This window comes from Rhopalosiphum padi, chromosome 3 (genome assembly GCF_020882245.1).
Source record: "Rhopalosiphum padi isolate XX-2018 chromosome 3, ASM2088224v1, whole genome shotgun sequence".
NCBI classification, from domain to species: domain Eukaryota; kingdom Metazoa; phylum Arthropoda; class Insecta; order Hemiptera; family Aphididae; genus Rhopalosiphum; species Rhopalosiphum padi.
The window spans coordinates 51,865,588-51,892,559 of NC_083599.1; the positions used below are offsets into that span (position 1 = coordinate 51,865,588).

At 32.8% G+C, this 26,972-nt stretch overlaps 2 protein-coding genes across 4 annotated transcripts; one reads left to right on the forward strand and one right to left on the reverse strand.

Annotated features, from left to right (window-relative positions):
* The first annotated feature begins 802 nt into the window (after positions 1-802).
* On the forward strand, positions 803-10,686 carry LOC132924485 (long-chain-fatty-acid--CoA ligase 4). 3 transcript variants are annotated; one of them, XM_060988835.1, is made up of 14 exons: positions 803-1,077; positions 1,633-1,716; positions 4,947-5,073; positions 5,980-6,195; positions 6,929-7,106; positions 7,448-7,702; positions 7,763-7,963; positions 8,325-8,461; positions 8,535-8,674; positions 8,757-8,929; positions 9,001-9,126; positions 9,192-9,329; positions 9,676-9,960; positions 10,030-10,686. In XM_060988835.1, exons 2-14 carry the CDS (start codon positions 1,709-1,711, stop codon positions 10,182-10,184), a joined length of 2,139 nt encoding a protein of 712 aa, XP_060844818.1. In that variant the 5' UTR covers positions 803-1,077; positions 1,633-1,708; the 3' UTR covers positions 10,185-10,686. The 3 variants fall into 3 exon arrangements, with proteins under 3 accessions (XP_060844818.1, XP_060844819.1, XP_060844820.1); XM_060988836.1 differs by lacking the exons at positions 803-1,077; positions 1,633-1,716 and adding an exon at positions 2,500-2,891; XM_060988837.1 differs by lacking the exons at positions 803-1,077; positions 1,633-1,716 and adding an exon at positions 4,398-4,505.
* On the reverse strand, positions 10,122-16,644 carry LOC132924486 (uncharacterized). The gene is made up of 5 exons (XM_060988838.1): positions 16,183-16,644; positions 14,719-14,838; positions 13,605-13,847; positions 11,861-12,067; positions 10,122-10,535 (listed from the first exon to the last, which is right to left on the reverse strand). The coding sequence occupies exons 1-5, from the start codon at positions 16,427-16,429 to the stop codon at positions 10,414-10,416; spliced, it is 939 nt and encodes a 312-aa protein (XP_060844821.1). The 5' UTR covers positions 16,430-16,644; the 3' UTR covers positions 10,122-10,413.
* Between the last annotated feature and the right edge of the window lie 10,328 nt (positions 16,645-26,972).

Genomic DNA, 26,972 nt, shown 5'->3' on the forward strand with positions numbered 1-26,972 from the left:
TCGATAAATTTAGTTCTAAATTCGAAATAAGTGAAAAAATAGGCGTTTTTATTAAATATAATTATTAATATAATTACATTATACTTTTTATTTAAAGTAATTGCATATTATGTCGTTACTTTTTTTATACATCATACATGCAAAAACACTCGTACCTTAGTATACTATATAGGTGGTATTCACTATCACTAAAATATTTAATGAATAAAATATAACGAGCTTAATATAATGGTTCTTAAAACATGATTTAGCCGCTTATGTTGGGCACTTTCTGTGCGCAGTAATATTTTTATCAATCTGATATTAAAGTTTTAAAAAATACAACAGATGGATGTTTTTTTAATAAAAAAAAGGACAAGTAGGTAATCTTAACATCTTAACATCATTCAGACATTGTCGAGTCCTACCTACCCCGATTATTGTCATTTAGATGCCTATGTGCCCGCGACCCATACGAGTCATCAAATAACGTTAAACGTAACGCTCTTAGAATGATTATACATTTTAAAAGTATGATACCATTGGAATCGCGTCGATCGAAATAAAATTTACGTAAACGTAATGAAATCAATAGGTGCCTGCAATTATCACCTTTTAAAATGTATAATTGTGTTCAATAGGTACGTGTATTTTAATTAATAACTGGCGACGCGGGTTACTACGCTCTATTGGGGCAGTGCTCTCTATGACTCGTGATCCGTACCAGCCGTACGATAGGCGCCCGCACTATATATTGTCGAGAGCCGCGGTCATGTCGTCGCGGAAATCGATCGGAACGGCGGCCAGGCGGTCATCATAGCCGCCGCCGTTGGAACACCGTCTCGTAGTCGGCAGTATTATAGTTACCTACCTCTACCTCAACCGACTATCCCGTTTGATATTATATATTTTTATATTTTAATACGTTCGTCAGTTGTACTACTCAGTAATAATCGAAAACCGAAGTCGTACGACAGTGACAACAATAATAATAAATAATACATATATCGTAGGTATAGGTACCCGTTTATACTTATATATATGAACCGCCGCACCGACTCGCCGACCGACAGACAAGCGTCGCGCTTCATTTACTAAGTAAATTATAATATTACATCGGTATTTCAGTAGTAATCCTAACGGAGCGTATACATATTTCATAAAATCGTATAGTTCTGCGGTACTTACGACGTGGTAACAATAAGCATTTTACGTAGGCATATAAGACGTTAATATATTGTTATTCACCGCGAGTACTTGTGTACATAATATAGCTAAGGTGGTGATCGAGGGCATACACCTATAATATCTACCGCATAAAACATCATATCCGCCTATTTAAAGCAATAAAATAATTTAACCGCAAATAATAGGTGTACATACATATATTTCGTATTCGGGTGACCTAGCTCGGGGCAGGATAATTTAATATAAATAATATAGTCACGTGCGGCTTTCGTCTTAATATAATATTTATACGTCATTATTATACCTACTACACGACATTATTATTATTATTATTGTTACTGCCGTCGATTTAATGTAATATATTACCGACGGTCTACAGTGTCTATACACGCATGCGAATAATACTGTGGACCGACGAAACGAAATCGTAGAAAACTGTACGTTGAAATAATATATTATTTTAAGGTACCTATAATATTTACTACACTCTGCGACAGTATAGGTACACCTACTATATCTATCCATCTACAGCGCAGCAGTCATGTGGCGGTAAGTAAAATATTTATAAACATTTTTTTGTCCCTCTCCCTGCTATATAGTTAAATAGGACACACGGGTATTAACTATATACGTTCGTATAATATATTAAACGATATATTATAACTCTGTCTGTGCCGTTCGTCACCAACACAGATTTCTATACCATATAATAACGTGACGTACTTGGCGTACAAGTGAACAGTGTATGTTATTCGGTATAGTGTGAGAAGAAATTCTGTGGTCGGAAGCAGGCGTCATCAACTACTGTCCGATTATTAATATTATAATAATAATAATAATTATTATATATTATTCGTCGTTCACGAGGTCGCGTCTCGGCCATTACCTATCGTACACATATTAATATATTATAATGATATTATAATTATTTATTAAAATTCGACCACGAACTACGGCATACTCTAAGCACACCTATAATATTATAATATATTATACATTTTATTTTATTATATACCTAACAACACAATATTATAATATTATACATATTTTGTACCATATTACCTACATATATTGCTTTGATGATAATAATAATAATATTATATACCTAAACGCTAACTAAATAATACTATACTCGGCTAGGAATGACTTATTGACGTCGTATACTACACCGAAGCAGCTTGCATGATAATACATTATTATATGTATATATATATATTTATGCATTATGACAATAATAAATTATTATCCGTGTCCATCCCACTCCCGCGTGTGCGGTGTGCGCGTGCGTGCGTGCTGCGTTCGCGTGTAATTGATAGTGTGCAGTACGTTTGTTTGAAAATCATTATCACCGAGTCGATCCGTGATACCAGTCGAGCCGTATTTTTATTTTTTAACAATGTTATTATTATTTACCGTTTTACTGTTTTCCGCTGTCGTTCGTGCCTGAAGATTCGTCGTCATCATCGCCGTCGTAGTAGTATTATCGCAACGTCGACGATTGGAACACACGTCTCCTTTGTCATTGCTAACCCGCCGCACTTTTGTGCGGACATTGGTGTACCGTCCCAAGACCTCCACTGTCGTTTTCCAACACTTCGCCATGTATTGTCTCTAGACTTCTAGTCACTACGATATAATCATAATATAAGGTGTATATATAAATATATATATATATATTGTTGCCCAGTCGCCGCTATACCACATCGTCCTTACACACCTTACAAGTGAGTACAATGAACGATACACATTATTTGGTACCTCTTGTATTATACACTTTTCCTCTCGTAACCATAAACTTCATACACACGCCATGCTATTCCTGTTTTTACTCGGTACGCTGTTTCATTTCAGTTGTTGTCGATTTATTGTTCCACTGACATCAGTGTATTCATCTCGCTTATTTCATCCCAATTTTGCCAATGACTTGTCATCGTTCGTGTTTATACATTTTCCATTTGATAATTATTTTACTGGCGAGAGAGTATTATATTTTAGTATCTTATTCATTTTTCAATAATAAGAAAAATGTCACCAAGCATTATAGATATGTTGTTGTCACTATGATATTCATGTTTCATATACTTAGTAAATTATGTTAAACCAACTATTTATTACAACCAAACTTATCCAATGGTTTATTATGTAGGTAAATCCAACCATGCCCATGCATTGGAATACTCATTCATAGAAATATTGATACCCATGTTAGATATTGTAGTTTATATTTAATTTTATAATTAAACCTATTTGTCAATAATGTTAAATTTTAATATTAATATCATATTATTCATGATAATCCAAAACATTAAAAATGAAAGTTTCATACTTAAATTCTGTACCTAGTATATGAATAAAATGTTTTAATTGGAAAGTATTATCACTCTAAAAAAAATATTTCTTGCATCAAAGTCCATGCTTTAATAATTATCATAGGTACTGTTATTTTTAAAACATCAAATTATGCAGGTACCACACAATAAATAATGATTTTAACTATTTTTTAAATTTACCTAAAAAATTGTATTGTTTTGTAATTACTAAATATTTATCAGTTTAGTGTCTTTGTACTTTGAAAAGTGTTTACCTATTTTTTCTTTAAAAATTAATAAAATAACACTAAATATTAAACAAAGTCAAACATTGATTTATAATTATAGTATTTCTACTTCTAAATAAATATAATTAGGTAGGTTACCGAATCATTTTTATGATTGGTCTTTCATAATGATATGAAGGTTAAAGTGAATAATAGTAGCCGATACATCATTAAAATAATAATAATAATAATTAATTGTTTGGTAGTTACCTAATTAATAAACATTTTTTTTTTGTAAAGTTGTTAATCATTTAATATATTATTTATAAAAATATATAAATAAAATCAACAAGTAATTATAATTAATAATACCAAGTAGCTTATACTTATACATAAAAATAAAAATGATCATTAATTTTTTTATTTAAAGTGCCTAAAATATTAAATTATTTGTTCTAAGCCTATATTAAATTGGCAAATAATTTGTTGGTATAGCTAATAAATAAATATATTATAGTTATGTACTAGATAAAGATAAATAAATAAATCTATTACCATCATATAAATTAATTTGTTAAGTTTTATTTTTTGTGTTTTATCAAAATACGCCTCCAAAGGTTCATAGTCTAATTATTGTGTTACTGATTTTTAGTATTATGATAATAACATTAAATGATATATAATATATTAATTTTTATGTTAGCTTTTTTCTACGCATTTAGTACATAGTGTACATTCTGCACATATATAAATTTAGTTAAATATAATTAAATTATATTATATGTATATTATATAAAAGCAGGTAAAGCTACTTATATATAGGTTTTATAAAACATTTATAATGCATTATTGTATTATATAAGTTTAAATTGTCAGTACCTAATATAAAATTAATTATTTATTTTGCATTATATTTTTAGTTATTTTAAATTACTATTACTAAAAACTGCATCATAACAGTTTTTTTTTTAGAATTTTTGGTATTAATAAACCTAATCATTAAAATGACTTATTCATACGATAAAATAATTTTTTACTTAATTACCTATCATTTTTTTTAGTACCTAACTTAATTTTTAAAAAGATTTAATTTAGATTTAAATAACACCTAAAAAAAAAAGAAAAAAAGTATATTAGGTATATCAAATGTTTTTTTTAATAATTGAATAAATATCTTGGAATGAAGCGTATTTTTGTGTTTTAAGTTCTTTAATATAATATATTGAATTAATATTTTTTTCAGTATGGAAAATGCTTATTTATTGTCTGCTTTCAAGACAATATCCTTTATATATGATGTCATAACATATCCTGTATATTTAATATTACAACATCCATGGAATAAGAAGCATAAGTCCAAGCAAATGAAAGTATGTTTATCTTTTAAAATATATTAATATTAATATTTGTAATTTATTTTAATTATTGTAATATTAAGTGTATTTATTTACTAATATTTAATCATATTTGTAAGTATACACGGTTTACTACTCACGACCCTTCAAATTTAATATTATAATATCACTTATAATTATTTAACCTCCCTTAGTTACGGCCTTGCCTACTGAACACTGATGAATAAAATTGTAATAGTCAAATCAATTCAGTAATTATATTTTAACATTTATAAATCAATGACAATTTTAACTGTAGCCATCCAAATATTTTTATATTTATAGATACATTAAAGAATATTCAAACAGAAGTTAACATAAAATTACTATGTATACATAAATCAAATAGTTGCTTAGTAAAAAATTTAAAAAACGACAATAATTATTAAATTAGCTAATACAAAATTATAAAGAACAAAAATAACTATATTTCATTCATTTTTTCATAAATTACTACATTTCATAATTATCACGTTATTACTCAATAAAAAAATGATCATCATGATGTAACCAATAATAATAATTTTAATAAAACTAGCATGACAAAATATTTTTTATACATATATATTATTTATTATCAATTAAAAATACAGATATTTTCGAAGAGCCTTTACATGGTTGTCCTCTAGGTTAAGCAAAACGGTACTAATTTTTTTTATAAAATGTTTTTTGGGGAATTAACATGAATGTAATATGGAAGCAAAATTATTTTAGGTAAAATTACTATATCATTTTTTAGAGGTTTACATTTGCCCTTCATACTATCATAAATATATAAACATATTAAATATGATTATTAGTTTAGTTTTTACATTAAGTAAATTTAATAGAATTTTAAAGTAATATTCATTTTTAATATAAAATTATTTTCATTTTTTTCAGTCTGATATTACCAAATTTGATGATCACACAATAATCATTAAAACCTTAAGTAAACCTACATCCAATCATCTTACTCTAGTTAAAGATAAGATAGATACATTACAAAAAGTATTTCAGTATGCTGTACATAAATATAGTGATTCATATTGCCTTGGAACTAGAGATGTACTTGCTGAAGAAGATGAAGTGCAAAGAAATGGAAGAATTTTCAAAAAAGTTAGAATTTACTTATATTATGATTATGATTATGTAATTTTTAATTTCGTAAAAAATAAATTTAATTAAAATAAAATGGTTCTATTACCGTATTAAGTATACCTAATACGATTAGTTCATAAAAAATCTAATTGATAATTGTCTTCACAAATTTCTCAAAGGGAATAAATAATAAAATGATAAATAAATTTTAAATTTTTAAGTACAAATATTCAATTTTTTTGATAGAATATGTTAATAACCTATTTGTTTTTTATTACTTATTTAAAATTGTATACTTAATTTTATTTTTCTTAGAAACTCATTTTGTATAAAATATATTCTTTAGTCCATACCTATGTTATATATCAAACTAGCTTTAATCATGCTATTGCTCAATCAATATTTTTTCAATTTAAAATCATACTTGATGTTTCTTATATTATATTATAGACTCGAAAGCTTAGCTTATTTTAAACATTTTGGTTTTGCAAAATGTTGTTTTCTTTTATAATTATTAATTATCATATCAGCGTTGTAGAATCAAATTATCAAATAGAATTTTTTTTTTATTATTATTATTTTTGTAATTATAATAATAATAAAAAAATTTTTTTTAAATATTTAATTATGATAATATATGGTTACTTTGTATATAATATGCAAAACTAAAATTTTTATTATAGTTTATTTTTTTAATATAATCGAAATTTAAGATTTAACTTAAAAAGTACCTTTAATTTTTTTTTTTTAGTATGTCATGGGAGATTATAGATGGATGACATTTACAGAAGTAGATGAAGCATCTGATAATTTTGGAAATGCTTTAATTTCCTTAGGTCAAAAACCTAAAGAAAACATAGCAATATTCGCTGAAACAAGAGCAGAATGGATGATATCTGTCCAAGGTTGTTTCAAACAAAACATACCTGGTAAGTTATATATTTTAGCTAACAAAATTCTCGTTAATAATAATTTTAAGATATGTGAATATAAATAGGTTAGATTATATTATAAGACTATTTATTTTCTATTATTTTAAATATAGTAAATAATATCAGTTATCACCATACTTATAACACAAATCATTTTTACATTATTATTCTCAGTGTAATGGTTTTTGTAAAATCTGTACAGCCAAAATAGCAAATAATTTTTGTAGTAACTTTATATTTTATTTAAGTCTTAGATTCCATCTATATAACATGTGTTGTAAAAATGTAGTATCTAATATATAATTAATATAATAATATATATTTTATAATTATTATAGTTGTAACATTATATGCCACCCTCGGAGAAGAAGCAATAGCACATGGTTTAAACGAAACTGAAGTAACTATTGTTATTACGTCACATGATCTGTTACCAAAATTTAAAAAAATTTTACAACTTACTCCTCGAATTAAAACTTTAATCTACATGGAAGATCAATTAGCTATGACAAATACCAGTGGCTACAAAGAAGGAGTTGAAATATTATCATTTAAATCTATTTTGAAAAAGGGGTCAGAGTATACTGTTACAGGTAAATATTTTAATATATTTTTAATTTAAATAGGTATTGACTTTTTAATTTTTATTATAGAAAACCATTTACCAATAAAAAGTGATATTGCAATTGTTATGTATACTAGTGGATCAACTGGCGCTCCTAAAGGTGTTAATTTATCACATACAAATCTTATATCAACGCTCAAAGCTTTTACTGATGCTATTGTAATTGATTATAAAAAAGATGTATTCATGGGATATTTACCATTGGCACATGTTTTTGAATTACTTGGAGGTAATAAAAACTAAACAATTAATTAGTGTTTTTTTATGTATATTCTTAATACTTATGTGTACTCTGGTGCCAGGTTACATGATCAATCACTTAATATCACTTAATATATTTTAATAAATCAATAGTATGCTAATACTTTATCCCTTAAACATGATTTAGTGACCCATAATTGGTCCGTTAAATTTTATTAAATCATTAAATGCATTAATTTGTCATGCAGTTTGGTATAAAAATTGCATGTAAAAGAAAATTAATATTTTCAACATATCAAAAATACCAAATAATTCACTTTTTGTCGATTGTATATTAATACTATGTATTTTCATTTACATAACTATGTATTATTTTAATTGTTTTATAGAACTTGCTTGTTTATTATGTGGAATTAGAATTGGATACTCTACACCGTTAACCATGATTGATACGTCTAGTAAAATCAAACGTGGTACAAAAGGTGATGCAGCTGTATTACGACCAACCGTCATGACTGCAGTGCCCGTATGTATTTTATTTTTCAAAAAAAGGTTTGTAATTTTAAAACTGTTATTTTTGTGTTAATTTGTTTGTATAGCTTATATTAGATCGTATCTACAAAGGCATTAATGAAAAAGTTTCCAGTGGAACGACATTACAAAAGACATTATTCAAATTCGCATTTGATTACAAAAGAAAATGGATGGAATGTGGATTTCAAACTCCACTTTTAAACATGTATAAAATACTGTTACTAACATAACATTTTCATTTATTATCATTTATCGTGTATTATTTTAATTTATCGTTGTTATTGAAGGTTTGTATTTAAAAAAACAAGTGCATTGTTGGGAGGTCGTATACGTTTCATTCTATGTGGAGGAGCTCCTCTGTCACCAGAAACTCATACTCTTATCAAAATTTGTCTATGTGAAGTTGTTCAACAAGGTTATGGATTAACTGAAACAAGTTCATGTGGATCTGCAATGAGCCGTTAGTACAATAATTAATGTTGTAAAATGAAACACTTTTAAGATATTCAAATTCATAAATAATTATAATAGGAGATGATATGACAACGGGTCGTGTAGGAGCTCCACTAACAGTTAATGATTTCATGTTAGTTAGTTGGGAAGAAGGTAGCTATAGGATAACAGATAAACCATATCCAAGAGGCGAACTTATCATTGGTCAGCTAATAAATTCATAGTACTAATTATAATTGAAAATATTTAATAACTTAGATTTTTCTTAGGCGGAGACAACATATCACCTGGATATTATAAAAATCCTGAAAAAACAAAAGAAGAATTTTTTGAAAAAGATGGCAAGTGGTGGTTTAAAACAGGTGACATTGGTCAGCTGGAAGCAGACGGTGCTATTAAAATAATTGGCAAGTATTATTGTTGAACTGTTACTCTAAGTCATTGTTACTCAACCAGTGTGTCACGAAGTATATTAAATGACACAAAATATACTAACATTTTTGTTACGATTTACAAAAATTAATAGTCATTTTATATAATTTCTATGATTAAAAATAAGTTATCTATTATCGACAAATTTTATTTTACCAATTCAAATTAAATATTACCCATTATTCTTATTTTTTTTTTTATTATGTGTCACAAAGTATGAAATATTTTAATGGTTTTTCACCTTGATACAAAGGTTGAAAAACACTGCTCTAAAATCTAAGTAAATATAAATAATTTTTATATCATGTTTGTATGTTACAGATCGTAAAAAAGATTTAGTAAAATTGCAAGGTGGCGAGTATGTGTCTCTTGGTAAGGTTGAATCACAACTTAAAACCTGTCCAGTTGTTGATAATATATGTGTTTATGGAAATCCATTTCATATGTATACGATTGCGTTAGTTGTTCCCAACAGACATCACTTGAAAGATATGGCTAAAAAATTGAATATTGAAAATGTAAATGAAATTAGTATTGAAGAGTTGTTTGTGAATAAGATATTGAAGAAAGCAGTTGTCGATGAGTTAGCTGCCCATGGTAGAAAAAGTATGTAATCGTTGATTTTATCAGTTTTAAATACTTGTGATTTTATTATATGAATTTAATCTATTTCAGATAAACTTGAAAGGTTTGAAATACCTACAGAAATTATAATATGTGATGATGTATGGACACCGGACAATAATCTAGTGACAGCTGCGTTCAAAATCAAAAGAAGAGAAATATATGATAAATATAAAACCCAAATTGATAATTTGTATCAATATTGATAACATTTATTCAAAAAAAAAAAGGAAGACCAAAACTACTAAATTTTATATTACTTTTAGAGTATATTTATTTTACCAAAAGCAATTAACTAATTTTATATTAATAGTATTTTAGGTGTATACATTAATAAATATATTGTTATTAATTCTTGCAAATTTAACTTTAGTTTGATATTTCATCCCTGTACAATGTTGACATAACTTTTTGTGTAATGTTGTCATTCACAACTTAATTGTTGTCATTTATGGCTACTGATTTGTTTGTGTTGATAATGCCATTGCATTGTTGTTTTGTTTGCTCTATTTGTTCAAATTGTTTGTGGTTACGTAAAATACAATTTTTTCTACGTTCTAAAAAACAATGATTGATTATAATTTTGTTTTTAAATATTTTACATAATATGTATTTGAAATTAGTTACTAATAATTTATTACTATAATATTGTTAAGTGATAAAGAACAAATTTGTACATTAAGTATTAAAATGTATTTGTATTTTTAATTACTGAATTTTATTAGTAAAAAAATAAGTATTAATTATACCCAATGACAGGTAAGAACATGCTATTTTAAACTCAATATATAAGTTATAATTTTTAACTTATAAGTAATATTTTATGTTACATAAAATTATGTCTTACACATTTATGTAAATGTGTATATTTTAATGAAAAATGATTGACTAAGTTAAATTACTAAGACGACCAGAGCCAACAGGCAGTGCCGTAGCCAGGGGAGGCTTCCGGGCTCAAGCCCCACTCCCAAAAATGTTATACGTGACAATTGTTTTATTAATTTTATTATCCTTTGTGGTGATAAAGCAACGCCGCTCTTATCACACTTACTTGATCTGAATTTGATAATATGTATAATTATATGAACTATATTGTTAAAAATACAGTGCAAACTTAATTTAATGTCATAAATGGCCATCAAAAGTTAAGCCTCACCCCTCAAAAAAAAAAATCCTGGCTACGGCATTGCCAACAGTAGCCTCGCTATAGCATATATTTAAGGATCAACATTTAGGTAATTTCTAATCTTTTCGTCACAGTCCGGGATTTATATGTTGATCGTTAGTCGTAAACGAATATTAGTATGCGTGGGGTTCATGCGGGTACCGCTCAAGGTTTATTTTAGATAATACAGGTTGCCTCTTAGTCGTGTAAATAAATCGATCACCCCACACCATTCCTAATGGCATCACCCAAGTACAAAATTTACGGCGGCGCATTGAGAAATGCTGTCAATTGTTCATGTGAAAAGCACTGTACGAAGATCTACGCCAACGTACTTGAATGTTTGGCTATATATTTGTATAGATTAATACGAATATTGGGTATACATGTTGTCGGTGTACGTGCGATAAACTCGGAACAATATTATTCATATCAAACATAATACAATTTGACGAACAAAAAGGTCAGGTTGCAGATAGCTGTAAACCCGCGGGCCGCCGTGTCGCACAATATATGTATATAATATAGGTAAAATTGTTAGTGTATCGTAGTGGATCGGGCGGCGGAGGCGGGGTTGTGACGTACGTGATGGTCAGGGTCAGGGTCAGGTGTCTGAATCCCCCTTTTCATACTACTTTGGGTGTAATATGAAAAAGATAAATCATAAATCTTAGCTAGGTATAAGCGGAGGAAAGTGTTGCCTCCGTCGATTCTTACTGATGTTGTTTATAGGCGCGCAGTACCGTTCCACAAGGCTCAGTGGACCATCTGGCACGAGTTCACAAATGTAGGGAAACTTCTTCGAACAGTCTTCTGTTTCCCAATACCTGTTGCCCGTGAGAACCACGCACTCTTTCTTCGGTCTACCAGATTTTGGATGACCTGGCGCCCATGCCCTAAACGGCAAACAACTCAACGGTTCCCCTTGACCACCGCGTGAAATTTGAATACGTTATTAATATTAATATTATTATTAGTATAAATATGGTTTTTTTAATAACAAAACTATAAACATATTTATGAAAGTGGTGCGTGATCTTATTTTTTTTTTTTAAACTAAAGAAATTAAAATATTAATGATCAACATTTATCAATTTTGAAATTATTAAACGATACTGATACTCTTGTAGTGTGCCAATCAGCATTTAATGTGCAGTGGTGGTGAAGCTATGGTTAAATAAATAGAATGGTGCAAATATTTTCAAAGTTTTAAATTTATTGATACATTTTTAAAGTGTGATTAACAGTAAATTATTCTGAGTGTAATTTAATTAGAAAAATAGACTAAGTCACAGGGATTGATATCTGTGCTGTCAACTGACGTGAAAGTGCTCGTGCTGGCTCTGGTGGATCACGTCTGTCGGAGTTATCTCCAGGGCCCCCTTCCTACTCCTCTTCGATTCATTCTGGTCAACGGCTGTGAGTCATTTGTTATATAACAGGTTGTTTACAAGGTTTAGGATTCACGCGAACGTGCGATGACCTAATTAGATTGTGGCAGAATGTAGCCCTTTCCCTGCATGTCCAATGTCCATATATGGTATTCTCTGTTATATTACTACTGCGAAGATCTAATATGAATTAAGCGTATTCGTTGTTGCCACTTTGCCAGTGCATGTGCGTTTCCAGTCCGTTTCCGTCGTGCGAAACTAAACCGTTCTTATTATACCTATATATTAATAAGTCAGTCTTGTTTTTTATTTGAGTATACACGTCCAGTAATCTTATTTTACCTATATCATCTCATTACATCATCGAAGTGCATACATATATACGTATATTCCAGTGAACCAGGTAAGGTGCATGTTGATATATCGTATTATAGTAATATTATAAATTAGACATATAGGTTGTATACAGTGTACAATAACTAAAATCCTCCGACAATCAGGAGGAAGGTAATAACGTAAAAAATTCATATCAATAAATGGTTAAACCACATATAATATATAACATATTATGTTTAAAGTAAGAATAAATATCATATCTTTATTATACATCGATTTTTTACGTTATTTACAGTACCTATACCAGCTAGGTTTCTAAAGTTGAATAAATGTGTAGTATTTTCACAAATTATGTTTATAGTAAATGCATTACTTTTTTCGGGTTGATTTTTTAAGTGCTAAGACGGATCTATAATATTAAGTTACGTTTTGTATGTTTAACTAGCCAGTCATAAAACAGTGACGTGGATACTAAAAAAGCAATAGAGGGAGGCAGTTTTCTTGGAGGTTAACATTCTTTTGAAACTTTTAGCATTGTTATAGGAACAAAATGTATTATTTAAATATAATTTTAGAGGTAAAATAAATATTCTGCATCTAGGTGCTTTTTAGTAGCTATGCCACTGTCATAAAATTGTGTTACACCTTACACGTTGAGTATATTAAACTCTACACAGCACGGTATATAATGAAAACCATAAACATTATAATATTAACTATAGTAACCTAGGTACCTGTGATGGTGACAAAGTCGTTTTCAAAAAATAATCCAATAAACGCTTTGCGGTTGTTAATAGTTTTGTTCTTCAAATCTGACGATACCAACGCGGACAAAAATGAAGTTCGAGAATCGGATACGACGTTTGCAAGATGGCCGCCGACGTCCTCACACGCAACCATTGCGTTAGAAAAGTTCAAATGATTCGTCACCAATTCGAATACACCAAGGCCAGGTGCACAAGTATAGTTTTCACTAGCTGTATTTTAAATTATAATTTAATAAGCATAAAACTGTTTAAAACTAAATATTAGAGGCTAACACAGTATTGCTTATGCAATAATCAGCAACCATTCAAAATAAAAATTTAGATTACCAGCTCTAAACATTATTTTTACTGCATAAGCCTTTAGGTATATTTCTGTATTATACTTTAATTTTGAAATAAAAACACAATCAATTATGCATGAAAAAATAAAGTGCACCATCCGATGCATTCAGGGCTGGTCCAATGCATTAGCAAAATAGACAGCCACTTAGGGTGGCACTAGTTAAGGGGCGGCAAACTTTGAATAAACTGAATGAATTTAATTATTACATCAAAACCGCATTTAGCGAACACATATAAATAGCAGACATTTTGTTAAAAGCCTAATTATAACATATCACAGTCGTCAGAAAAATCCGACGTTCCAAGTGCAAGATCCAAGTAGATAATGAACACTTGTATAACTGGTGTAGTGAGTAAGATAATACATAAACATGGAGTTTAACACACCCAATAATGGTAATAATATGGTAATAAAGTTGTCAGACATTTTTAATATTTATCTTTAATGATAGAGATATTTAATTCACTAAGTGAGACCCTTTTAGTTTAGCAGTCATGAACTATGAAAATATAATTTTTATCACATTTATATTTCAATTTTAATAATTTGAAAATATGCTTTTTGAATATAATCGTACTTATATGTAAAAAATGAATAGTGAAAACAATTTTAAAAATAATGGATTTTTGTTTTAATTAATAATAATAAAAATATACACATAAACAATATGGGCGTAAAAACATCTATATTTAATACCTAATATTATTAATAATGTTCATTACAGTTATAGGTACTCACGCAAGGGTTTTGAGTACATGCTATAATAGTCGTACACCGATGCATTAGCAGTGAGTAGAAACGGGTGGAACTCTGGGCAATCAAAAACATTGCAAGTGGAACTCAATATGGATACTGTACCTATATATTAATAAATAAAAACAAAACAATTGTGCATCATATTACTATACAACAGTTATGAAATCAAATAGGTTTTAAACGCGTGTGTGGTTTTAATGAAATGGTTATGGAATACAATGGTTATGCAGATCCTACTTGAACAGTTGGCAATAAATAATAATCACAAATAAAGAAAAGTTGATTTATTTAAAACTTGGAAAAAATCACAATTTAGTGAAAAAAGTTTGCTTTTACAAGTGAGAAAATTCTCCACTCATTCAGCAGCGCTGTTTATTATTGATTTATATTTATTGCATTATTTGTGAATAATTAACAAATAATTCTAGTTATATAAAAACAACAATGAAAACTAATGAAAAAAAGACGAATCTCATATCAAGAATATTAATGAAGAATAAATATAAAATCCGGTCAACATCAAAGATGGCTAAGAAGGGGGTTAATGTGCCCCGGCACCAGACCCTGCCTTTTCAAAAGCCCCGCGTTTTTACCCAACTAAAATTACACAAAAAACGCCATAGTATGATATGATCATAATAGAAGCGATGTACTTTCATTTACATACTGTGATATAACTTATACACAAATTATTAAATTCATAAACGAATAAGCAATAGGGATAAGGCTACTTATATGTTATGACCGATAAAAAATAAATATTATTTCTTTCTCATTTGATAAAAAACTATCAATTTTTGATTTCTTATGAAAATAAAATTTCTAATTGTAATTGTGAAAATATACAAATAATTGTAAAATGTATCAAAAATATTGTAATCAAGTTTAATATCTTGTATTATACTTTATTGTAATTCAACTACTTTGAAATAGAATTTGAAAGATTTCTATAAAAATAAGTTTATAGGTTAAAAAAAATATTAGTCAAACTTCCCGGGTGATAAGTGATAGTTTTTATTATAAACCAATCAGTATAATTAGGAATTTTAAAATATTTTATTTTTTTACTTTCTAGGTTTTGTTATTTTACAGTGTGTTATAGTTTTAATAAATTTAACTAAAGAGAATTGACGTAAATTTTTCAATACTATATAATATTTTCGTTTAGTAAATTTATTACGAACTCAATAATATTGTCATAAGTTATAACTAAACTAGCAAACTATTACTATCCCTTACCACAAGTATTACGTGTATAGAAACATGTTGTATAAATTATGAGCACTTGAAATTGTTTATACTATATTATACTAAGAAACATAATAGACACAAAATAGATGATGCGACATAAATCAATAAAATAACACCGATGGCCCCTACACGTGATTACCATTGTCACCAAACGAGTCCAAATATACCATTGTACAATTATAGTTGCCTCCGAACCTTCGGTGAAGTTAGCGTACGTGAATGCGAAAGCGTTTTTCGTCGCAGCCAATCGAGCGCAAGACTCCAATTCCGTCGCATTCGACGATGCAACCGTCCGCATATTGGAAGTGGTGCATTCCTTTGTCAGGTGGTATTCGTGTCGCGGCCGATGCAAATGCCGCGAGCAGAACGACGACCGGTCGGTGCCGGTCTGTTGAACACAAGCGACAGTGATCAAGACGGACAATAACGTCTCGTTATTCATTTCGCAGTTTGGAAACACAACGTATACCGCCCACCCGCCGAAAATATAAATTATTGTAGCTAACGAACAGCCCAGATTATTATTATGTAAAAACCATTTAAATTGTAAGCATCGCCGTAGAGTACACTGGTTATGGGTATACTGCGGGAGCTTGTATGCATCAGTACGATCTCATACTACTAGATAGACATCACTGCGATAAAACAATAACACACGCGAAATCCTACGTTGGGTCGAATGCACGGACCGTCGACTCTGTCTATACGGCACTGTGCAGTCCCGCCCGAGTGCGCCCGATAATGCACGCTATTCAATTTTTCAATAACACAATGAAAGTTATTGCTGTGCACGCGCCATTACAATATGGTAATATAATCGTTAAAGGAAACAACGTTAATTAGGTATAGTACCAATATGTGGACAATTAGGTGTATGCGAACCTATTGTGTATAAAAGATTTGTAAAATAAAATTATGATTTCGTGTAGGTACAGTAGAAACTTGTATACCCAGCAATCATCGAAACATATATGACTATATGAGACATATATTATATTTCATCGTAATATGTTGTTGATATCTATTTGATGTCTAAATGTATTTAACAGAGATGTCTTGAATAGGTCAATGTACAACGCTTTTTTGGGTCTACAAATAATTGATATTGAACGTCAAAGAGTTGACAACTACTAACACCATATATTACTAAAAAGACAAAGAAGAGATATATGTTATAACAATATAATAAAATTCTAATAAATTGCATCGCAATATTATGTTTTTAATTTCTATTTGATGTCTAAATGTTTATTTTAGATTCTGAGCGGTGTGATGAATGTATTGATTTTAAAATGATGTGTTTTTTTTTCTTAATTTTTTTTTTTTGTCAGTAATCACTTTTTGGAGCAGTAATAATGCTTCGATTTTTAACTTCAGCCCCTCTTTGAAAAAGAAAATTCATCTAGTTGGTACTTCGGGGGGGGGGGGGTCAAAAGTAAAAAATTTCCAAAAGTTTTCAAAAGGGTCGGGAAAACCCAGAAAAAATTACAAGAGATAAGACATCCTTGATAAATTCACAAATTGGTGTAATACACGTTTAATTTATCTCAGACTATGTAGCATATAAACGATGATTTGCATGACGATGACACTGATGAGAAACGTTAGTGATTTTCTAACGGCAACAAGAAATATGTGCTACGTGATAGATACGAGAAGCCAAATAAATACTGTCTGAATAAAGATATTACAAAAATAAATCAAATGTTTTAATACTTAAACCGAGTAAACACGTAGAAATTATAAACATTACAATATGGTAAAAACCAAAAATAAACATAAAAATAATGAAAAACCTCGGCAAAGGCTGTGAGTGTTATATAATATGGTGTTGGTGGTGACGGCTGACCGTTCGAGGTCATCTATCACTTGTGCCGACTGTAGTGGTGTGGTGGTGTGGTCGAGACACATTAAGATTCCAATTGGAATCGAGCGGTATGGGTGACGCGGCGATAGCCTTTTCCACGGACTTTTCGTCTTTGAAAAATAAAAACGCGTAGTTGTGCAACATTTTGGCGCCGGTCTGCTTGTTGTAGCCTTCGTATACTTTCACGTATGTGACTTCACCAAACTGCTCAAACAACAACTTGAGCTGCCCGTACTTGACGTGTAACGGCACGCATCCGATGAACAACTGACGGGGATTGACCTTGCTAGAAGTGACGTTTTGCTGCGGTTGGCTGCCGCTACCAACGCCGGCCCCGGCACCACTAGCACAAGGAGAACAAATCGCGGCAAACCGGATGCCAAGTGTGTTGGTCGTAAAACGTGACCGGAGAGCGGTCAATTCGCTCTGGCCAGCTCTGCTATCAGCGCCGTTTTCATCCGAAACGCCGGCGAACATGTTCGGCAAGCGGCCATCGATTTTATTCGACAGCGGTGAATCCGAACACAGAGATGTAGACGGATAAAAAAACGAAAACAGTGGATTTGATGACGTGAAAGTGGTGTACGAAAACGGGAGTGGCGGCTGCTGTGACGGTGACTTAGACAACGAAGATGTCGACGACGGCGGTGGCGGCAAGGATGTCGACGACGTAGCATACGACGATGAAGTCGCATACGATGACGACGACAATGACGATGACGATGACGTTGAAGAAGTCGTCGGCGTATGCCGGCGTGGTTCAAAGCATAGCACGTCGTTTAGGATCTTATGCGTGCGCGCGTCAATGACGAACAGTTGAACAAACTCGCGGTACGCGGACGCGTGCCCCGCCTTCGGCACGACGCCCACGGTCAGAGTCACCGTCGTGCCGGAAATGCTGCCGCTGTACCCGGACCAACAAGTCTCCACGGCCCGCAGCCTCACGTAACGGTTGTCCATGGCCAGCCGGCCGTACTGCTTGCTGATGGCCTGGGGACCGGTGTACACGCGTCCACCGCCGCTTCCATCCGGTCTGGTGTACGAAAATCGTGCGGCGCGGTCGTACAACCGGCGGTCGGCCGGATATCCTGGCGGCGCCGTGTAGTGGTCGCGGACCACAGTCAGACCGGTGCACAACGCTGTCTGGAAACGAACCAAAGAACTGCGGTTCTGCCGCCCCGCCCAGCCTTCGAAACGGCTGTGGAACGACGACTCGACATGGAGCTCGCCGTCCTCGTGCTCGCCGTCAAACGCGGTGTTCAGGTAAAAGTGGTTGGACACGACAGCCCGGCGGCCGGCCACCAGCCAGTGAACGATCAGTATCTGTCGCTGGTGTCCGTCCTCGGCGGCCAGCACGACGATCAACCCGTCGGAGCGTGTAAGCTGACAGGTCACAACCGGCCACCCGCAGCCGCTCGACGCGTTCAGCAAGGCCAACCGGTCGGCGATTTTTTGTGCGCCAATCACAGGCTCCGTCCACCGGCCGTCGCCGGTCGTCTCGACCAACACCGACAGCCGGTCGTAGTACTTGGCCATGTGGTCGACTGGCGCGCTACGGTACGCCGACAGAAAGTCTTCACACCACATCCTCTGCGCTGCAAGTTTCGTTTAAGAATATTTTCGTTGACTGCAAATCCTTTGGTTCGTGACGGATAAGAATTGGTGTACATAGAACGCGGTTATAATCACGTAACGATAAAATGAATAATTGTAATCGCCGGCACTGTACTTCGATGTTTTTTATTTCGGTTGTTACGTGATTCAGCGAACCACGGTAACGAGAGCAGCACTAGAAAATATTGGCTAGTATAGGTTTAAAAGAAAAATAAATTCCATATGATGATGTAGGTACCTAGTTCACATCGGAAATTAATATGCACGCAAAGGTAGACTTGATAGTCAAAACCTTTTGTCTTAGTAATTTAATAAACTCGTAGAGTGAAATAACACGAACAATTAAATCAAAACCTATTTTAGTACAACTGGGCATTAACATATTATGATATGATGATATTATTGATCAATTCCCGGTATTAATAAAGTAAAAAGTTTATTTTTAATACAGTTTTATATTGTACCTATTACTATACTTTATAATTATTGTCTTATTTTGTTAATATAATTATTTATTAAATTAAGTTAGATGATTACATGAGATGTTGAGTTATTAATTTATTTACTTATTCATTTTGTTGTAAGTGCAAGATACTGTATTTTTTAAGACTATTTGTGCACATTTGATTTTCAAAGTGAGTTATAGGGTAATTAACTGTTATAATAATAGTGTACTCAATATAATATCTCTAACCCAAGATTTATGCACACTGAGCACGGGCGACCGTATACCCACCCAAGAACCGTTGGATAAATCACGCAACACACACACACTACCCCTTTATACCACACAAAATGCCACGGGCCTCATACAGGCAGCCCAAGGTATAATACAAGAGGTGCGGCAGTCGGCGGAAAAAAAGAACAAATATGTTTTTACCGACGGCCTCCTGCGAATAAATTTGCGCAATAACACACCCGTCATTATACCACGACAAAAAATGCAGAACGTGATTTGGACATACCACGATCACGTCCTAGCAAACCACCCGGGCTGTAAAGAAACTTACAGTGCGATAAAACAACGCTTTTACTAGAAAGGTCAAAAGAACGACATCCGACTGTACGTCAAGTCATGTCACATATGCGCGTGCACCGAACCACTAAATGCGCGCGCCGATGACCCAATGACCGCCAGAACACCCCGCCACCCCTGGGAGGTAATCAGCATAGACCTCATGGGCCCCTACCCGCGCACGAGTAGGGGAAAACAATATTTACTGGCCGCAGAACTGCTGGAACGCACCCAGCAGTTACTGCAGGTAGCTAACGCGGAGGCAGCCGCCCACGCGACTACGGCAGCACGGGTGCGCCGGATGTCCACGGCAGAGCTACGCCGGAACCCGGTACTGTGGGCAGCCTACACCCACGGGTGGACGACCGCACGTCGGTCTTCTGCAAGGCGACCAACGTGGGTCCGACACCCGCGGCGACCGACAGGTCCCGGAGCCCAAGACGGCACGTACAGCCGGCTGGCACACCGCGACCGCCCCCCGATGCCGCAGTCCGCACGGCTGAGCAGCCAGCCATCGACTCCCCAAAACCGGTCAATATGGAAATATCACCGGATGAGGAAGCGGAGCTGCTGTGCGACATGGATGTCGGTCCACCAGACGACGTGGACATGGAAACCGTGTTTCAAAACATAAACCCCGCCCCCACGACACCACCACAACATGGCTAGACAGGCCGGAGTGAGACCGCTGCACCCACCCGGAATACCCCTCCTCCGGAATCTATCTACGCCAGCCACCCAACTACCCACACAGCCACCGGAAGCGGCCGGACAACCGCCGTCACTGGTGGTTTGGGGGAGGAGTATGACGCGGCCCCGCGCAAAGACCGTTTGAATTCAAACCAAAATAGTCGACAGGAATACGCACACACGCGCCGTGGACCGTGGACCATACTGAACGTTGCTGGTTTCCATTTTCAAAAAGTGAAGCAGCCAAGACATCTGTCAGTTTTAGTAGTCAACAGATTTACAAAATGATTCTGAAACGTTCTTTACCTAATAATATTGATGGTTGTTGGTATACCGTAAGCCGGGGTAACTTTAACCTGGGTGGTAACTTTGGCCCACCGTTGGAATTTCACATACTTTTGTATGCTGTGATACAACGTGTGACTATTATCAATATATTGTGATGGTTTCCAATAGTCGACAACACTGGTAACCCATATATATGATATTTCCATATTGACCGGTTTTGGGGAGTCGATGGCTGGCTGCTCAGCCGTGCGGACTGCGGCATCGGGGGGCGGTCGCGGTGTGCCAGCCGGCTGTACGTGCCGTCTTGGGCTCCGGGACCTGTCGGTCGCCGCGGGTGTCGGACCCACGTTGGTCGCCTTGCAGAAGACCGACGTGCGGTCGTCCACCCGTGGGTGTAGGCTGCCCACAGTACCGGGTTCCGGCGTAGCTCTGCCGTGGACATCCGGCGCACCCGTGCTGCCGTAGTCGCGTGGGCGGCTGCCTCCGCGTTAGCTACCTGCAGTAACTGCTGGGTGCGTTCCAGAAGTTCTGCGGCCAGTATCACTTGACTTATTATCAAAAAAAATGTCGTTGGTCGTAACGTTTTGTCGACGCCAAAAAACACGTGTTATAACTTTGATCTAGTGCTGTACGAAAAAATTGTCGCTGAACTCTGTAAGTCTGATACGTTTTCACAAATAAAGTACTTATAAAATATTTATTATCCAATTGAAAAAAAACATAAATGTGTTGTTGTTAATTTACATTTTTGAGTTCGGGGTAACTTTGTCCCACTATTATTTGATAGTGATAACTAAAATCTGAGTATAAAAATTTTTTTTTTTATATATTTTGACTTTATTTTGTTATATTATTGTTTCAAATGGTCTTTTGAGGTATTTAAGGAATTATCCTATCTACTTTTTTTACGGTCCTTCATTTTTCTTGTCCTTTTTGTTTAGCAATCAACAATGCCGCGTAAAACAACTCGACAACCGTGTACGAGGCGGTACGTAAATTACAAGCCGGAGGTATTAGAGGCATGTTTGAGAGCCATTAAAACTAAATCAATGACCCAACGCGCAGCCTCAGCATACTATAAAAAACCTAGAGCGACTATAAAAAATAAATTGAAAAAAGTACACGGTAAGAATATTGGACGTCCGACAACTTTTAGTGCGGCCGAGGAAATTAGCTTTGCACAGCATTGTACCAAACTTGCAGATTTCGGGTTCACTTTAATCCCCGCAGACTTGAAGTTGTCCATAAAATCTTATCTAGACAGCAAAGGAGTTCGTGTATCATGGTTTAAAAATAATTCACCGGGTGATGATTGGGTGTATGGGTTTTAAAACGACACCCAGATCTATCAGTAAAAGTAAGTGCAAATATAAAAAAAAGTCGCGCAAAAATCACAGCTGACGATATAAATGGGAACATGGACCGTCTCAAAAAAAGTTTAGCTGGTATTCCACACTCTCGTATTTACAATTACGATGAAACCAATCTTACGGACGATCCCGAAACCAAAAAAGTTTTATGTAAAAGAGGGTCAAAATACGTAGAGCAAATTTGTAACACCACCAAGAGCGCTATTTCCTTAATGTTTTGTGTAAATGCGGAGGGGCATTAAATCCCTATTTACGTTGTGAATAAGTCAGAATCATTGCGGACCACATGGAAAGAAGGGGGTTCATCCAATACGAGGTACAACCGTAGCAAAAAAAAATATTTTTCAAAACCAGTTTGAGACAACTTTTCTTTAAAAAGTCAACGGAGTTGGACCTTGTGCATTAATAGGCGACAACTTGGAGTCGCATATAAATGGAAGTGTGCTAGAATTATGTGAAGCTCACGACATCAAGTTCATTTGTTACAACTTGTACATGTCTCACAACCTCTCGAGGGCTGACGTCGCTGAAGTGAGCAGAATGAATCTGCTACGTGGTGCAAACCGGCTTCTCGGCGCGCGACCGCATCGCTGTCATATCCCCCGCACAACAGCCGCCGTGAGTTGCCCAACCACCAAAAAATCGGTCAAATTCGACGACACTACCGCCATCGTACGATGGCTATGTAAAATATGACAACTTTAAAATATTCATAACTCACTTTAAAATGATAAAATCAATAAAAGCATATGACATTGTCTAGATAATATTCTTGCTTTTAAATTCAATAATAGGTCAATTTACTCTAATATTTAAGCCAAGATTTATGCACACTATTTTAAAAGATGAGTTGTGGAAAGGACTAAAAACAAGGAAAACTAATATATTTTCAAAACATAAACCAGCTTGGCGGGCCGGATACGACTAGTGGGCATGACGATGACACTTTTGAAAAACGTTTGTGATTTTCTAACGGCAACAAGAAATATGTGCTACATGATAGGTACGAGTAGTCGAAACCTTTTGTTACAGTGATAAAATAAATTTATGGAGTGAAATAATATGAAAAATTAAATATAAACCTATTTTAGTACAACTGGGCATTAACATATTAGGGCAATATATAACTATACAAGATAATAACATACAGCATTGCATCAATAAATATCGCCGATTACAATTTCAATAAATATTTAGTATATCCTCAACATTAAATTATAGGGCTAAAGCATATTTAAAGTATTGCAATAATGTATTGTATACAGGACTCGTAATACTGTATATGGGCAAAAAAATGAAAAAAAAACTGTGCAAGTAACAAACACGCGTGGATAAAGTGAAACTTCTTTCAGTCAATAATATAATAGATTATCGGTGTAAATATATTACTATTACATAAACAAGCAGTTGCATTTTAATAGCACATTAATCCGATTTGGTTGACAAGGTAACAAGTCTATCAACCAAACCTAAAGTTAATAATAATAATAATCAATATTTTTAATAATATAATACATTTTCCGGTATCATAGTCGTTCGCGGTCCGTTACACGGCGGCCCATGACGGCCGACCGCACCCGACCACCGGTTTTTTTTTTTGTACCCTTTGTAAAGAAGTTTCACTTCAATTATGAATATCATTACTATGTCATAAAGAAAAAATATTGAGACCTATGGGCATATTATATAATAGACGAAAAAAATGTGTCTAATATCATATTCAACATTAAATGTAATTATATTTATGTTAAAACAGTTTTTAATTAATTTAAAATACGTATTGTTTATTCTATATAATTTTGAACTGATTAATGATATTGATAATATACTATGATTTTTAAATTCAATCATTGTGTTTTCACCGAAGATTTTATTTTTTTATTCTTTATTATATATGCGTGTAGTCTTACGGTTTTTTAATCATAACTCAATACCCGGTAAATGTTAACTACACGTTCAGGAGTGGTTAGACGTGCCTATTATGTTTGCCGTTTTATGTTTTATTAAAAAAACCTTTTGAAATGCCTTCTTCAAATTTTAACAATGTCACCAGTCAAATCCCATCTTGAAGGGTAAAATGACTAGATACACTTAATAGTGATCCACTACAGCAGAGGCTGTGCATGCTGTAAATAAATACGACATCGTTGCTACTAAAATATAATTTGCTTACGAGTTTTACACTGCGCCAGGGGCAAATTGATATTATTTTAGTACACGTCAGGCGTACAACCACAAATTATTATAATATGCAGACGCAACAGTCCTGGTCACTTGGAAATGAAGCCAATCGAGCTTGATAACACGAATAGTACACCCCTGGATCCAAGAACAGCGCGAAAGCAAGTGGTTGGTCTCTAAATTATATTTAGAAGGCAACATACACGATGAATGGTAACAAGGCAAAATATCATATAATAGCTACACTGTCTAAAAAAAAATCTGGGTGTATGTAACTTGTATTTACCAAATATAATAATAATCAACTAGAAACTATTTTTTACACAACATTATACATTTTACGCATTGAATTTAAAAACCATTATCAGTCACAAAATTAGATATATTATTATTTAATTGTGAAATCATCTTACATAATTTTTAAATAAATTATTGGATTAATATTAGAAATTTAAATATAAAAATGGATCATTAAAACCTTGAAATTCAAACCGCATTAATTTGATTAAATTAATTTCAAGTTCTATTTTATTTTTTTTATTTTTTTTTATTTTTTTTGAGCACTGGACATCACTAAGAAAAATTTATGTGGAAATCTATACAAGTTTCTAATAATGAGGGCAAGACAAGAATATCGCTGTATAATTTATGTTGAGGAAATAATAAACACGAAGCAACAATTATTTTATAATTAGGATATACTAAATTTGAATATAATTTTATATTTTAATTTTAATATTAAAACAAAAATAATTATAACGGCAATGAAGTATACATATTATTCAAATATAGTTAAAAATAATACCATCGAGATTAAATAAATATAGAAAAGAAATGCCAGGTATACCTTTACCTCCAGAACTTATCATTACAAGGTCGGAAACATTGTTTAAAGCTGCAATTTTTTATATAAATAATTTTGAAATTGTTTAAATTGTGATTAAAAGTTTAAAAGCTAGTGTGGAAAAGCTGAAACAACTTGTGCAATATAATTCAGTCAAATGTGGTTCATTAGCATTCATACAATTACACTTATCTGAATTATCAATTACAAACTTAGAAGAATCGAATAGTGAACTACTTAAATTATGAATAGGTTTAGAAAAAGTGAAGATATTTTAACAAATATTCCTGATTCAAATGGAAAAAAACTAAAGATAAATGTATGTCTATGTAATTGAAAAAATATAATAAAGGATATAAAACTATTAAATCTTACTATGAAGTCACGTCAGGTAAAGCAGATGTTTATTTTCATATAACGCCTAAATTATTGAGTTTTTTTAATAGGTATGCATTAATAACTAGTGTAGTAGAATTAGAATATATTTTTTCTTTGAACATATTTTAAGTAATAATAGATTTTGTATAATTTGTAAATATATTTATTATTAATTTTAATTCAAAAAAGTAATACATTCATTAATTATTTTTTTTAATTAATTTAATTATAATTAAGAATTTAAAGTTTTTTTATATAACTTGTATTTGTGTAGGATCATACTAAACGAATAACCAATACGATAAATAATATTACATAAGTATTATATGATTTATAAAGTGAATGATTAAAATATCGTTGGGACGTGCTGTTTCGTCAATGTTATCTGCCTGGGTCTATTTTTTTTTTTTTTTTTACTTTCTTAAATTCAAAATATTCACTGCTCCGTATTTTTGTTTCACCTGCCATCCTGTAGAGAGTATATATTTTTCAACTATAAAGAAGCACCTTCCACCTCAAAAAAAAAATTAAAGTTAAATTTAACTTTAATACATTTGCAGTGTACCAATACGCAAACGATGTACAGTGGTGGTGTAGACGTGGTTAATAAATAAGAAGAGTGTAATTATTTTAAATTTTAGATTTATAGTCGACACCGTCGACTCTACCCCTATGCACAGAGTGGGACGGAAAGACAAGTAGGACCGAACGTGTACCATCCCACTGACGTCCTCACTC